The following is a 15178-nucleotide window of genomic DNA, read 5'->3' as shown; positions in this document are numbered from 1 at the left end:
AACAGGTAAGATGCTAGGAGAGGCCGAGAAAGAGAGATCAAAATGTTTTTGTTTACTTCTTTGAAGTTTTGTAGTACCTACTGTTTACCATGCATGCTTCTTGATTCATGCTGAAAATTGGAATTCACCCATTTCTCTTTTTCCTGTCTAAGATGCAGATGGGGCACATTTCGTTGACTCCATCAATCCCTGCCCCCACGCATTAGCACATGCACACGTATACCTAGCCAGTGGAAAAGAAAAAAGAGTTACTCACATTCATCCATTTTACAAAGATTTCCAGGCTGCAATGGGAGGGCTTTACCTCTCCCTGAAGGATGAATAAATAGGTAGCTTTACTGACAACCTGTTCACAGTCAAACTGCAGTGAAAACTGAGACCAAGGTCTTGCTCTACTGGCACTTATGAGATCCAGTGCTGGCAACATGGAGAAGATAGTCATCTGCCTGATGGTCATCTTCTTGGGGACAGTGGCCCATAAATCAAGCTTCCAAGAGCAAGATCGCCACTTGATTAGATTGCGTCAACTTATAGATATTGTTGATCAGCTGAAAGATAATCTGAATGACTTGGTAAGGCCATACTTGTCACAACAAAATTTAAATAATATTCTCCAATCAATATAAAAGGAACTTTTTGACTTATAAAAATAACCCAGAACTAATTTTCTTTTGCTCTAGGACAATGAATCTCTGCCAGCTCCAGAGGATGTAAAGGTAAGACCAGTTGAATTTATTTGTGAAATATATGTGGTACAAGTTTTAAAATCCAATTAAGAAAGGCATTAACATAATTATTTAGGAACCTACTTAATTACAATGAGTTTGGGGGTTTAATAGTTAGTAAAACAGTTATTTTTATTTTGATCAAACATTCACTGGTTTACCAACAAGCCAACCAATAAAACATTGCATACCTTGTAAAATATATTCTTAATCTCCAAATATCTCTAAGAGTACTTCCAAGTAGTATTGTTGCGACAGAATAACAAAACTATACTATGATCAGTTTCTGAACAATAACCAACTAACTACATTTTAAGAGCCCTTGTGTGTGAAACTTATTCAGCCCTCCTTGGTAAACCTATCTAAGACATATAGACACAAACTGGAAGAAGCAGAATTCACCTTTTAATGAAAAGAAAGAAAGAAAAGAAAGGAAAGAAAGAAAGCAAGGAGGAAAGGAAAGGAAAGGAAAGGAAAGGAAAGGAAAGGAAAGGAAAGGAAAGGAAAGGAAAGGCAAGGCAAGGCAAGGCACAACATGGAAAAATGGTAGAATGGAAATCAGGGCTGTCCTTTAGAATATAATTCCCATATACCTTGGCCTCAGTGAGTCTTGTCTTTGGCCTTTGAAGAGGTCCTTCAAAAGGACTATTTTCACAAACTCATCCCAGTCTCTTAAGCCATTTAAATCCATTAGGTCCCAGGAAGAAAGCATCTAGGATATAGTTCAAGAGTGCTCCGTGCTGATCTTTTCCTTAGTAACTTTGCTCTAGTCTTCATGTCAGGTAACCTGAGGAGATAAATGCAATTGGGGAAATGTTTTCATTGTCACAGACCTTTAAGTGCATAAATTAGAGTTACAATAAAAGTGCTACCAGTAATTAGGACACTACAAAGGGGAGGCATATAAAGATACATTGCAGAGAAAACAATTATCGTAAATGACTATGTGTAAAAGTTTAGAAAGTGAATGAGTCACAACTATTGCTTTTCTCTAAAATTCACTCTCTAGCTCTGAACCTAACCACTCTCATTTACTAGGCCCTTTTCTAATAAGCAGCATCTAAAATGAAAGTAGCACATTCAGCTTATTGGAAAGACTTTTCCAATAAGTGAGAATATTCTTAATCATGACCTAATTATCAAAATATACATTTTCAGCATCTCACGCATTTTATTTAACTGCTGTGGTTAGAGTCCTTTTGCACCAGCCCTGTCTATAAGTTGCAAAATGAGAAATAGGGAAGATTTCCCATTTTCCAACTTGAATTGATCCAGTAGGTACATGCTTTGTTAAGTATCTATGCTTTGTTGAAGATAGAGATTTTTTTGTTGTTGTTTTACATCATAATGAGATTTTTTTTCTTGGTGACACTGTATCTATCTGACAATCTTATCCAACAATGCTGGTTATGATACAAGTAAGAAATGGTGTAACTAAGATCTTTAAACTATGTTGGCAGGCAAACTTAGGAAGAAAAAAAAGAGTTAAAGGCCACAGTAGCTTTATATCAAGTTTTTCAGGGCTAGTATGAAAGCAGGGTCTATAAGAGATTTGAAAAGATTAAAATGCTTAAGGAAAATAAATTCATTTACATGTTGCATCTAAATGTTGCTACAAATGGTGATTATCTCCAATCCCTAATTGGCTTTGCCAGGCATCATTCTCTTTCTTTCTAATTACATAACCAGTGGTCCTCAACTGATAAGGACTTTACCCCCTGAGAACACCTGACTTTGGAGAAATTTTTGGTTGTCACAATTGTGTGTAGGGGACTGCTTTCTATTGGCATCTAGTAGTTAGAGGCCAAAGGTGCTACTAAACATCCTAGAATGTTACAGGACAGTCCTAACAACAAAGAATTATCTAGCCCAAAATGTCAATGGTGTTGTTACTGAGAAACCCTAAACCTGGTTTGTGTGTAGGTTAAGGTAATTTCCACTAAGACTTCCTAGTGTGAGTGGCCAGGCCTTTCTGTGAGAGGGGTTAAAATAAGCTATATGGAGGTAAATATTTTCAAACATTCAGTTGCAAAACAACAAAGCCAAATGTGCTCCCTTGCAAAAGCAGCACTTAACTGTTCTCTTTGTTTGTTACTCTTGCTTTCGACTTCCGTACTTCTCCCTCTGTTCTGCAATACTAATGTAGGACACATAACTCTTCATGTTATCATGGGTTCAAGGAGGAAGGAATCACAGTCTTGCCCTCACAGTTTGCTGCCACCAAGGCACAGCAAAGGAAAATAACAGTTATACTCCCAGATGGTGGTGCTATGCATGATTTGGGGTTCATCCTTAAACCCTATAAGTGACAGAGCACCCAAGGCTGCCTGAAGCAAGGTTAATGTCTTCATGCCCCTTTTCAGTACATCCTTAAGGCAGTTAGCAGGACAGCTCCTCCACTTCTTTTCCTCTTTGAGGCTGCCTTTGATGTGCACCCAAAACCAAATCCAGCAGTTCTTTGTCCTGGACCACACATCACCAAGGCCCACTCTGCTGCTTGCAGAAAGCACAAAGCAACATACCACACGGCTTACTGACACAGGTGAACAAGGAAGGGCAGGAGAGACAGCACAGCCTGTCAGTATGTGTATCAGCGTCCAGATGCCATTCAGAGGCTTTCAGAAAATCTTTCTCAGGTATAAAATCTTTCATCACTGATCATGACCATTCCTGGCAATATCAAGGGAGTTCATTTGGTAGGGCCCCTCTACTTCTTTGGAACATAACTTTCTTTCAACATACATATGTAAATGTTAACTCAGCAAAATGCGCTTCTGTGAGAAATGCTGGTTTTTCAGATCATCACGGATGAAGCAGTTAGTGTTTTCAGTTTCAGCTGGAAAATTTACCTCTTTAAATATGAATATTATTTTTTTCCAGTAAGTTAAGCCGGTTGTGGTCAAAAAGAAGAGAAAAGAAAAAACTTCAACAAACATGAACATGTGGTTTTCAAGGAAAAAAAAGTGCTATAATTAACATTTATAAATAGTTTCTATTAAATAAGCATTTTGGCAAACATATGGAAAGGATATTACCTTGCCTTTATGAGAGAGGCAAGCTGCTCTGATATAAGGAAACCAGATAAGCTGGTTTTCGGCTTGTGGCTATATATGCAAAGCAAACCTGATGGGGTTGTATCTTAAAGATGCATGTTATTAATCAACATTCATACTGGGTAAGCATATGGGTTGGAAAATGCAAAGCAGGCCAGATGCTATTTTCAGCTGATTGTCCATGAGAAGACTCAGGTAAGTTTGTTACATATGGGACTGCCCTTTTAGGGACTGAGAGAGATTGAGGTTTCTGGTTATATGGCAGTGACTTCCACACACATTAATGCAATGAGGATACAGCAACTAGGGTAGGGTGGGCTGGGGATTGAAGAGCATATTATACATACATGTGCTGAAAGAAAAAAGAAACTTGGATACAAGTTCTTAGATGAGCATTAAAATGTTTGCAACAAGTCAGCTTAAATTTTGTTCTTCCAATAAACCCCATTTTATTTTTAGTTTGATTTTTAAGATTTTTGACTTATTCACTACTCACTACTTATTTGACTAAACCAAGAGACAAGGTTTTGACTCTCATTCTGTCCACTTCTCCAATCTTTGAGATACTACCCTTAGTTTCTAAAGAGCCGTCTTCCCTCCTATTGGTTGGCCAAGTCTCAAATTCTGTTCCTTGACTTCTTGATTCAGGCAGAATCCTACTCTAACTGATCCAAGAGTGTGAATAGGATTTTAGAAGAGTCATGTGTAGTATATCACAGGTGTAATGAATCTTAGATATGGAATAGGCCATCAAAGGTCAAAGCCACTTCCTTTCCCCAAAATAGGGGTTTTGACTCATTTATTTCATTTGTCAACTCTACACCTATTTATTGAGCATTCACCAACAATGAGACATGATGCCAGGTATTGTACAAGATTAGATGATGCTTGAGACAGGTCACCGTTAGATGCTCTCATGTATACTGTAGAGAGAAAAAAAAATAATAAAGTTGATTGTTAATTGTACTACAGTGTATCTCACCCAAAGCTGCAACTAGGCACAGTGTAACTTTTAGAAAACTTGTTCTAAAACCAAACCAACTCTCCCCCACAAAACAAGAAGATCCTGCCTACCACCCAGACTTCAAATGGAATTAGGAATAAAGAGCTACGGAAAAGTGAGGCTCTTCTCTCTTGACTGTGAGGCAGGGCTATGGTCTCTCTTCCCTAATATGGGGTGATATTTCAAATGTCAGGTGCCTCCTTCTCTTCAGCTCAAAGATTAAGTATGATGTGAACTTATTCCTCACCATCTGCTGAAATAAATGTGACCTAATACATTGTAGTAGAAGTAGAAAAAGAGGATTGGGAAGATCATTTTTACTTTCTGAATAACTTTTGTTAACATATATACAAATTATTTCTCTTTCAGAGACATTGTGAGTGGTCAGCTTTTTCATGTTTTCAGACGGCCCAATTAAAGGCAGCAAATACAGGAGACAATGAGCAGAAAATAAAAGTATTAACGAAACAGCTGAAGAGGAGACTACCTCTCACTAATGCAGACAAAAGACAGATACATAGACCAGTAAGATTGTTATTTGTTATCTATCTTATCTGTACTTATTAACTATATCTCTTACATGATATAACACACATACAAACACACTTGTAGCCAGAGATACTGGTGCTTTCCTTCCAGTTACATGTTATCATATATGGTGTATTTTGAGAAGCGGAGTCACCTCTTCCAAATCCACAGACTTAGAAGTGCCCAGGAATTCTAGAATTTTCTAAAAGTCCCTGGTAGCTAGAAGAAGTTGCTGTAACTTCCCAAGGTGAGGAAGTCACTAGGTAGAGAATCCAATTGTGACTTACTAGTTAAATATTATTCTTTCATTTCTCTCAAGTCACATATAACTTGTATTCTTATTAACAGATCCCAGTTTTTGCACAAGAAAGGAGATAGCCTACAAAAGACTAAGAAAAATCTCAAACTTGGCCTTCTTCTCTTAAAAAAATATTATTGTCCTGTACAATCATAGAACCAATGCTACATTTAAATAGATAGACTTATTTGGCTGGAGAATTCTTATGCCAACTCATAAGCAATGCTGATACTCTCATGACTAACTCAAGAATTAATTGAAACCAGTGGATAAACACATAAGATAAATTACTCCAAAATATTTTTTAATCAGTTCTGTCACCACCAAGGAATTTCACATGTGATTAAAATGAAATCTTAATGGCTTTTATTTTCTTTAATTGCTTGGCCAGGTTGCAATGTGAAGAGTATCCCTCTAAAACTTTTCCAGAAAGAAAGGAGCTGAGCCTGTGTTTGCAACCTAATAGCAAAGACTCATGAAATGGCAGTGCTGGCATTGAGCTTAGAACTATCTAGTTAAATACCTTCAGTTGGTAGATGGGAAAATGAGACCTACAGAGGTTAAGTGACTATCCTAAGCTCCATAAATACTAAGTGGTAGAATGAGAACTAGAACTTCTATCTCCTAACTTTCAGTCAAATGCTTTCACCACAACATCAAACTGACTTAGAGATGCTGAATATCAAGCAGTGGCCTGGTGTTTGCCCTCAAAAAGAATAAGGATAAAGAAGAAAAACCTAGAATTTAAAAAAATATATATAAGCGGATAATACACATGTGAAATTTGTTCACTCTCCCTATAATCAACTAAGTGCAAGTTAAGGAAATCCTACTTCTATCCAATTAAAAATTTTAACAATACCCAACAATAGTAAGAATGGTCTGCGTGAACAGAGGTAAACCTTTTACACAACATACATCAAGAGAAAAATTTTTATTCCTTTAATTTAGTAATTCTACTTCTAGAATTTTATCAAATAAAATAGATGCATATAAAATTATTCAGAAATGTTCTTGCAGCATTGTATGTAATAGTGAAAAGTTAGAACAATCTATGTGTCCAAAAATAGTAACAATTTGATACAATGTTGGAATACAAAGCAATCATTACGTATCATATTTTCAAAGAATATTTAACATGCAGGAAATGCTTGTGATATGTTGAGTGTAAATAAAGCAGATTACTATCAAGTTAAAAAACATAAATCCAAAGTAAAAACCATTACTGGAAGGATATACATCAAAAGATTGCATGGTTATCTCTGAGGATAGGTTTACAAGTGATTTTTCCCATTGTTTTTTCCTGAACAATTTTATGTGTGTCTTGAATTTTTTTCAGTGAACATGATTTATATTTTTAATTGGAAAAAAATAAATTTTAACTGAATACTTTATTAAGTAGGAAAAATGTTTTAAAGGAGAATATTATTCTTTCATTGATTTCTAGACATGCCCCTCATGTGATTCTTATGAGAAAACACCACCTAAAGAATTCCTAGAAAGACTGAAATCGCTCATCCAAAGGGTATGTAGCTGCAATTATGTTTGATTTTCTACTTCCTATTTATCTACCCAGATTGCTGCTTGTGTTTATGTTACTCATGGTATATTATTTCCACAGATGATTTATCAGCATCTCTCCTAGAACACATGGAATATGAAAGTTCCTGAGGATCTAACTTGAAGCTGGACACTATATTACATACTCTAACACAGTAGTGAATCTCACTTCTTGGTTTCTAAATGGAGGAGTACAACATATTAGTGATGGGGAGAAAGACTCAGATAGGTGTTCAAAGTCAGGATTATTTCCCCCCAATTACAACGCAGTATTTCAGTTTGATCCACATACTTTGTTTTGATCAACTTGAAAAAGCTTTCTACTCAATTAGAGTTTGATTTCCTGTGTTATGGTTTCTATGGTTTCTAAAGTTTTTACTTGATATTATTGCCTAACTATGATATTCCTTTATTGGAGGAGAAGCTTAAAATTTTTAGCCAAAAATGTAATTTGGGAACTTATTGATCTTATATTTACCTTGATCTTGATTACCACAAGAATGAGGTCTCTGATGATCATAACTTAAAAGTTATACACCTTCGTTCAAGCTGAGAAATACAGAAGCATATAGTCAAGATGAAAAGTTGGTCTTTATTCTTTTAAGGAAATGAAAACCTAGTGTTTAGAAATGTAAATCTGAAGAGTTTACTTTTTATCTCAGACTATCTAATGTATAAATACATAGTTTATTTATGTGCCAAGGGATAGTTTTACTAGATGGCTACAAAAAAGTCTTATTCCTTTATTGGGATTTATCACAAATATTTAAATGCTATAGATATGAATGTATTTATGGAATACACTCTTTAATCTTTTTTTTCTTTGAGTGGGTTTAATAGTACCTTTCCCAGTTCAAGTGCCCTTATAAGCTAACATTTTAAGCTTGTGGAAATGGCAATTAGAACCTACAGAGGGGCATATATCAGGTGGTCTTCTGAAACAAAATACATTTGAAAAGTCTTGTAGCTCTCATCTCAAATTGTTATAATGATTGTATGGAGTGAGCTAGTAACTCCAAATGTCTGTCACCTTTCTTTCTTCCTTTCTTTTCTTTCTCCTTTTTAAAGTGACAGACACCTTGTGCTCGCATGCTTTGCATAAGACAAATTCAATCATCTATATAAGATCAAAATCAGGAGACAAATCAAGAGGCCAAGACTCCTGTCCTCATAGAAAACAGACCTTGCATAAACATTCCAAACTTTCAACCATGGATAGTAAAAATAAGCAACCTGCTCTAACTGCCATTTCATATCAACTCCAGCAGAGTTTATTTAAATATGAAGTTAAAAACTCTAGAAAAATAAAATTTTTGCCAGAACATTATAAGCTATTTGAGAATCTCTTATTGTTAAAATGGCTGTGAACGTGCAAGAGGATGTGGGATGGGAAACACTGTATGTTCTGAGAAGAGAAAATTATCTACTTAAAAGTATTTTAAAAACAAGTAACAGACAAATTTGAAGTTCTAACAGATACATTAGCCATCAACGATTTCATCAGCTCTCAATGAAATGTTGTTATCATCAGAAACAAGGTATTCTGCTTTAAAATTTTTAAAATGTTATTCCAGAGGGGTCATGTAAACAATGACGATGATAACATGCATGGAGAGCCTGCCTACGTGTCAAATGGTGCCAGCCCAGACTGCTGGGAAAAAAGTAGAAAGCGGCCGCAAAGTTGACTAGGAAAGGGTGAAGTCTGTATTTCTTGTTTGTGGCTTTATAGTTGTTGACTTCTTTGACACTGTGATTTTATATTTAAAATGATGTATTTATTTTGGTGTGTTTACTGTTAAAAATCTCTGTTCTAATCCTTTGACCAGAGATTCTACCTTAGAATTTAAAATAATTTAATGGGGTGTCAGTTAAGAGCCTTCACTAAGCTGAGTTTAAAGACTCAGGTAAAGATCCTAACAACACCCCAAGAAAAGCACTGCATTGGAACAAACAAGACGAAGAAGTAAGACTTGAACAGCTCCATCTCCACTGCTCCGTGTTCAAGGATTACCCAGCCCTCAAAAGGGATAGAAGGCTTACCTATAAACATTATTTTCATCTATGGCTGGTGATACAGGAGGCCTGAAATTTTGCTGGCTGTGAAATCACGGTCACTTGCTTAAATTTTCGGGGTTTCTATTTCCTTCTCTGTAGAATGAGGGTGTTGGACTGAATCTCTAACGTCTGTTCTGCCTTTTTTTTTTTTTTAGAGCTTTATGTGTTTTTGAGTCTCTAAAATTCTGGATACTCTTATGGGAACATCTGACCATACTTCTGAGTAAAAGTCTAACTGAATCTAATGTTCAGTTACACAATCTAATTCAATAGCATTTGTAACAACACTCATTGCAGGAAAAAAAGAGAAGTTCCAAACAAACAAAAGGAAGGAAGAAAGAAAAGAAAGACAGAAAAGCATTGCAGTAGGTCACAGAAATTCAGGGAAAATCAATCATGATTTTTACTATTGTAGCAGAAAGTGTCTTCTTTGGACACGTATAAAATTGTAGCATTATTATTCTATATTATTGCTCTGTTGTATTTACATTTGCATCCGAGAATTTAGTTTTAATGGAAACTATGTACTTTATAACTTAATAATTATTTATTATATATTTGGTTTTAAATGTTTATGTTCATGGCTTCTTATTTAAGACTTGATCATATTAAATACTTCCCAGTCAGTACAACGGTCTTTGTGATTCCCTGGAAACCCTTAATTCAATAGCCTAAGTAGAAAATAAAAGATGATTCTCAGTTTCTGGGAGCATATTGTTTTTATATGTATATTACAAAGACAATCTTCCCTCCTTACATACTTCACTGAAATGGAATCCTGGACTCCTGTCTCTACCTTAAGGATACCACTTCCTTTTGCAACTTTCCCAAATGTATGACAAGTCCTGGAAGACTTGAAGATATCCTTCCCAATGCCTGTTATGTGCACACTCTTATTTAAAACTCTTTCCTGCTTTGACATTTATTCCATATAGCTTTTCTGTTCCCTTACTTGTCATTGATGATTGTCCTCTCCTGGTCACTCCTTCATCTTTTCTGGGGAGTTAGGCATGTTCTTTCCTTGGATTCAACTTCTGCCATTATCTTGGGTACCTTCAGTGCCCATGGGGACGATTCCACCAATACCACAACTTCCCAGAACCTTGACTACCTCAGTTCCAAATACCTACATCTTTTATCCCATCATCATTCCATTCCCATAGCCATGTGTCAGACTTTATTGTCTAAAACTATTCTCTATATGATATCCTTACATATCTAAAGTCATCACCTGCTAGTCTCTTAGTTCTCAAACTTCCTTACTTCTACCACATCTATCTCAAGACCCCATCAAAATAACCAGGACTTTACCCTCCCCCGTTCTCTCAGTTTATTTTTTAATTCCCCTTTGTCGTCCCCCACCCCATTCCAGAAATTAGGTCTCTGATCAGTCCCTTGAACTTCAGACTCAGCAATCCTCTCAAGTAGCTGCCTACAAACACCCGACCTAACTGTCCTAATCTTGGTCCCCTATTCCAGCTTTGGACACAAGCTGGCCCCTCATCTTTGGGGACACTTTCAAGCTTCCCTATCTGGCTCACTAGAATTACTTTCCCACTTCATGCTTAGCTCTCAACACTCATCTGCTTTCAGTATCTGCCTCCACCTATTCTAGTCCACAGGATAGTCCAGGAAGAGCCTCGCCTCATACGGAGGGGAGAGATTTGAAATTCACAGTTAAGCACATTGAAAGAGTAGTCTCTGCATATGTCTATACTTCCTCAGCTTCTATTCATTCATTCATTAAATCACTATAATCTGATTTCTAACATCCTACACCTTATCACTATATCAAAATTTCCCTTTGTCAGGTCAGTGATGACCTTCAAATTACCCAGCTCACAAATGTGTCTAAGTCCTCATCTTACTTGATCTTATCATGGCTTTTGCTACCTTTAATCATTCTCTTTTTTCCTTCTTTGACTCTGGAGAGTCCTCCTTCTCCTGGTTCTTATCTTACCTCTCTGACCACGCATTCTCAATGCCAGCTGTTGGTTTGCTTTCCTGTATTCTCCCCTTAGAAGTGGATGTTCCTAAGGATTCTTTCCTGGCCACCTTTTCACTTTAAACCTCTTCCCTCAACAGTCTAATGGATTCTTGGTGTTAACCACCCCCCACCTGCTGCCCACTGTATGTTGCTAACTCACAAATCTATAGGTAAAGGCCATCTCTCTCTGCTGATTCCCAGGCCTCTATATCCAACTTCTCCCTGAAGATTTCCATCTCTATTCTCTAGGCCCTCAGCTCAACATGCCAAAATTGATCTCATCATTGTTTCCCACTTGCATGACCTCCTCTATTTTTCAGTGTTCCCTAATCTTAATGGGAATGTATCTCCAGCCTCCCAGACTCTCCCTTCTCTCTCATTCACTAAAATCAACTGGTCATTGGGTCCTACTATTTCTGTCTCTTAAGTACATCCTTTCTTTTCTCTGCCATCCTCTGCCTACTCCCTCTGCCATCATCTTAATGCAGGCTCTCAACAATGGCTATAACTTTTGATTGGGTTTCTGGCCTCTTGTCTTTTCCTCTTTTCAGTCTATCTCTGGATGGTCACCAGAATATCTTATAAAACGTAACTCTGATCAATCACAGTTTCTCCTTATTTAAAGCCCTTCACTGGTTCTTCTTTGGAGCAAAGCCCAGGTCCAAACCTGGGCATGTATGACCCTTTATCATTTGCTCCACTCAGCTCCCAGCCTCTTTTCACCTTGAACCTCAAAATTCCAGTCCAATCTGCTTCTAGTTCCTTGTACATGCCATGCTGTTTCATTCTTCTGTGCCTTTGCACTTGTAGTGTCCTCTCCTTGGAATATTACTCCTCAAAACCCAGAAAAGCCCTCATGCATCTGTCAATATTCAACTTAGTCATCAATTCCTCCAGAGGGATTTCCATCACATCTTACTCTATCTCTGTGACAATGTTAATCTCTTCCCACTTTTAGAACTTTAGCATACTTTGGTTATTAATATTATTATGGTATACACACATTTATTGAATGATACATCTGTTTCCCTTTCCAGAACATAAGCCTCTTTGTAGAAGGAACTGCATCTTGCTAGCACAGTGCCTTATATATAATAGATAACGTATAGTAGAAAACAAATATTTACAAAATTGAATTGAACCAAATACAAAATACATAATTATTCATTGAAATTTTCCTTGGCATCTCTCTTTCTCTTATCCATTGAATCCAATTATCAACAAAGCCAGTCAACTCTTTTTTCAAAATATCTCTAGAAGCCAACCACCTGTCACCATCTCTAGATTCCACTTAGTTCGACACCACCACAATCTTTCAATTAGATGATTGTAATACTTTCCTAAATAGTTTTCCTGATTTTGTTCTTGCTTCTCATCAAAATCTATTTGCAACAAGCAATTTGAATGATCTTTTAAACACTGGAGTATGTCACCCTTAGCTCAAAACCTTCCAATGGCTCTCACCTCATTCAGGATAAAGCCTGAGTCCTACAACAAGGGCTACATGCTCATGTCCCCTCAACCCCTCGCCTCTCTAACCTCATTTGCACTGTTCTTATTCGACTCAAGCCACATTGGCATTCTTTCCATTCTTCAACACTCCAGGAACATTCCCACCTATGGCAGATGCATTTTTTGTTTCTTCTGTGTGGAATGCTCTCCTGCCAAATGTCCACATGGTCCATTCCCTCCCCTCCTTCATGTCTTTCCTCAATCAGGTCTTCTCTGACTACCATCTTCTTTTAAATTGCAACTATCCTAAATACCACTGCTTTATTTTTCTCCATAGCACTTACCAACCTCAACATATAGATTTTTATAGTTTATGTATTTATTGTCTCTGTCTCCCACCAGAATGTTAGCTCAGTATGGGTAGAGGTTTTTGTTTGTTTTGTTCACTGCTATATAAATAGCACCTAAAACAATGCCTTGAACATAGAATGAAATCACGAAAAATTTTGTAGAAAGAATTAGTGTGTTCTATAATAGCTGGCACTGGAGTTCTCCCACAGGGTTTTAATTCCCAACACATGGTTTGCTTCTTCATTATATGCAAGTCATGTGTGATTGAATTTTTTCTTTTATATCTTCTCCCTGACCTCTGGGTACTTTGTATCTTCTGTAAATTTATTTCCATCCTCTTATCCAATGTGACATACCTCTTCTATATTTTCTAAATGATATCCCTTAATTAAAAAATAAAGAAAGAAAATGCAAAGCATCCATATAACCACTTGTGAGTCTCTAAAAATGTCTTTTTCTTTTTTTGAAAAATATTTTATTTATTTATTTACTTATTTATTTGAGAGAGAGAGAAAGAGAGAGCAAGAGTGTAAGCAGGGAGAGGCAGAGGGAGAAGCAGACTTCCCACTGTAAAAATGCTTTTTCTACCTTCATTCATAATAAAATATTATTTTCAAGAAAGTTCCTTGTATGTTACTAATTATTTTATTTTTTTCACTTTTATTTTTTGAATTTTTCTTTATTCATTCATTCTGAATGGGATGATAAAGTGCTCTAGAGAAAGAAAAGCAGAGAAAGGGAATGGGTGGGGGGCAAGTGTGGGGCAAATGAGGAGAAAAAATTTTTTTAAAGATCTATTTATTATTTGAGAGAGAAAGAGAAAAAAAAAAAAAGAGTGGGGGGAGTGGCAGAGGGAGACAATCCTCAAGCAGACTCCCTGCTGAGTGTGGAGCCAGATGCAAGGCTTGATCTCAAGACCCACGAGATCATGACCTGAACCAATACCAAGACTGGGATGCCCAACTGACTGAGCTATCCAGAAGCCCCCGAGGAGAAGAGTTTTAAGTAGAATGAAAATCTGTAACCAGTGGACTCTTTTGTTACTTCCAGTGAGTTTAAGTGAGGAATACTACAAAGGTGAGCAGCAGTCACATGAAAGAGAATTCTTTGAGGTGCAGTGTTGAAACAGACTTAGTTTAAATGAATAATCTAACAAATGTCAACAAATTGGCAAGTAGTTTTCAGTCCTGGCATGCATTATAGTCATCTAGAGCTTATAAAATATATATATACACACACACACACACACACACACACACACATATATATATATATATATATATATATATATATATATATATAAACTGGGTATTTAATTAAAATAAAATTAGAATGTCTGAGGACCTGGTCATTAATATTTTTAAAACTCTCCAGGGGATTCTAGTGTGTAGTCAGGGTTAAGAATCACAGAAGGAATCAAATCAATGCTGGCACATTATGGCTAGGAGAGACAGATGATATATACTACAAAATTATGAGTACATTAGTGTACATTTTCCAGATCATTATCTTTTTGCAACAAGTTAATTCTCTCTGAGGCCTTAACAGCAAAGACAGCACCCAAAAGATGAGCTTACTTTTTTTTATAACAGAATGACAATTTTGGAGATATTTTAAATAAGATTAATTATTTGTTTAAAAGAGGAATATTAGATGTGGAATAATCATATAATAGGATTCAACATAGAAATAAGAAAATGGAATCTCAGAAAAACAAATAAGATAAAATCAGAGAGGCAGGTAAACCATAAGAGACTCTGAACTATAGGAAACAACTGAAGGTTGCTGGAGGAGGAGGTGGGGGTGGGGTAATTGGGTGATGGGATGGGAGAGGAGAGGAGAGGAGAGGAGAGGAGAGGAGAGGAAACAACAGTAAGTATCTTTGGTCAGTGGTCAGGTTTTCCCAGGGGTAGAGGCTGAGTAAATGATTCTGCTGCAAGTGGCTTACTAAGTAAGTGCTCCCAGAGAAACCAGGAAGGGAGTGTGGAAGGAGGATTGGGAAGGGGGAAATCCAGGCCTGGGGATAAATTCAAGTGAAATCTCAGATTCTACCTGATGCTACAAGGTGCATTGGAGCCTAGATTACACCTCAGAGTTGTTATTTCTCCCCAGAGACAAAGGAACTGGGCTTTTGTATTCCCACAACTACTCTTTTTGTCTGTGGAA

The 15178-nt window shown here is 36.7% G+C and overlaps 1 protein-coding gene across 1 annotated transcript; it reads left to right on the top strand.

Annotated features, from left to right (window-relative positions):
• Nucleotides 1–404: 404 nt before the first annotated feature.
• IL21 (interleukin 21) lies at nucleotides 405–8852 on the top strand (the record flags this gene model as incomplete). Its single annotated transcript, XM_080796340.1, has 5 exons — nucleotides 405–572; nucleotides 681–716; nucleotides 5151–5306; nucleotides 7055–7132; nucleotides 8742–8852. The coding sequence occupies 5 exons, from the start codon at nucleotides 405–407 to the stop codon at nucleotides 8850–8852; spliced, it is 549 nt and encodes a 182-aa protein (XP_080652466.1).
• Nucleotides 8853–15178: the final 6326 nt, after the last annotated feature.

This window comes from Martes martes (assembly GCF_963455335.1).
Source record: "Martes martes genome assembly, chromosome: 2".
NCBI classification, from domain to species: Eukaryota; Metazoa; Chordata; class Mammalia; order Carnivora; family Mustelidae; genus Martes; species Martes martes.
This window is presented reverse-complemented; position numbering and strand designations above follow the sequence as displayed.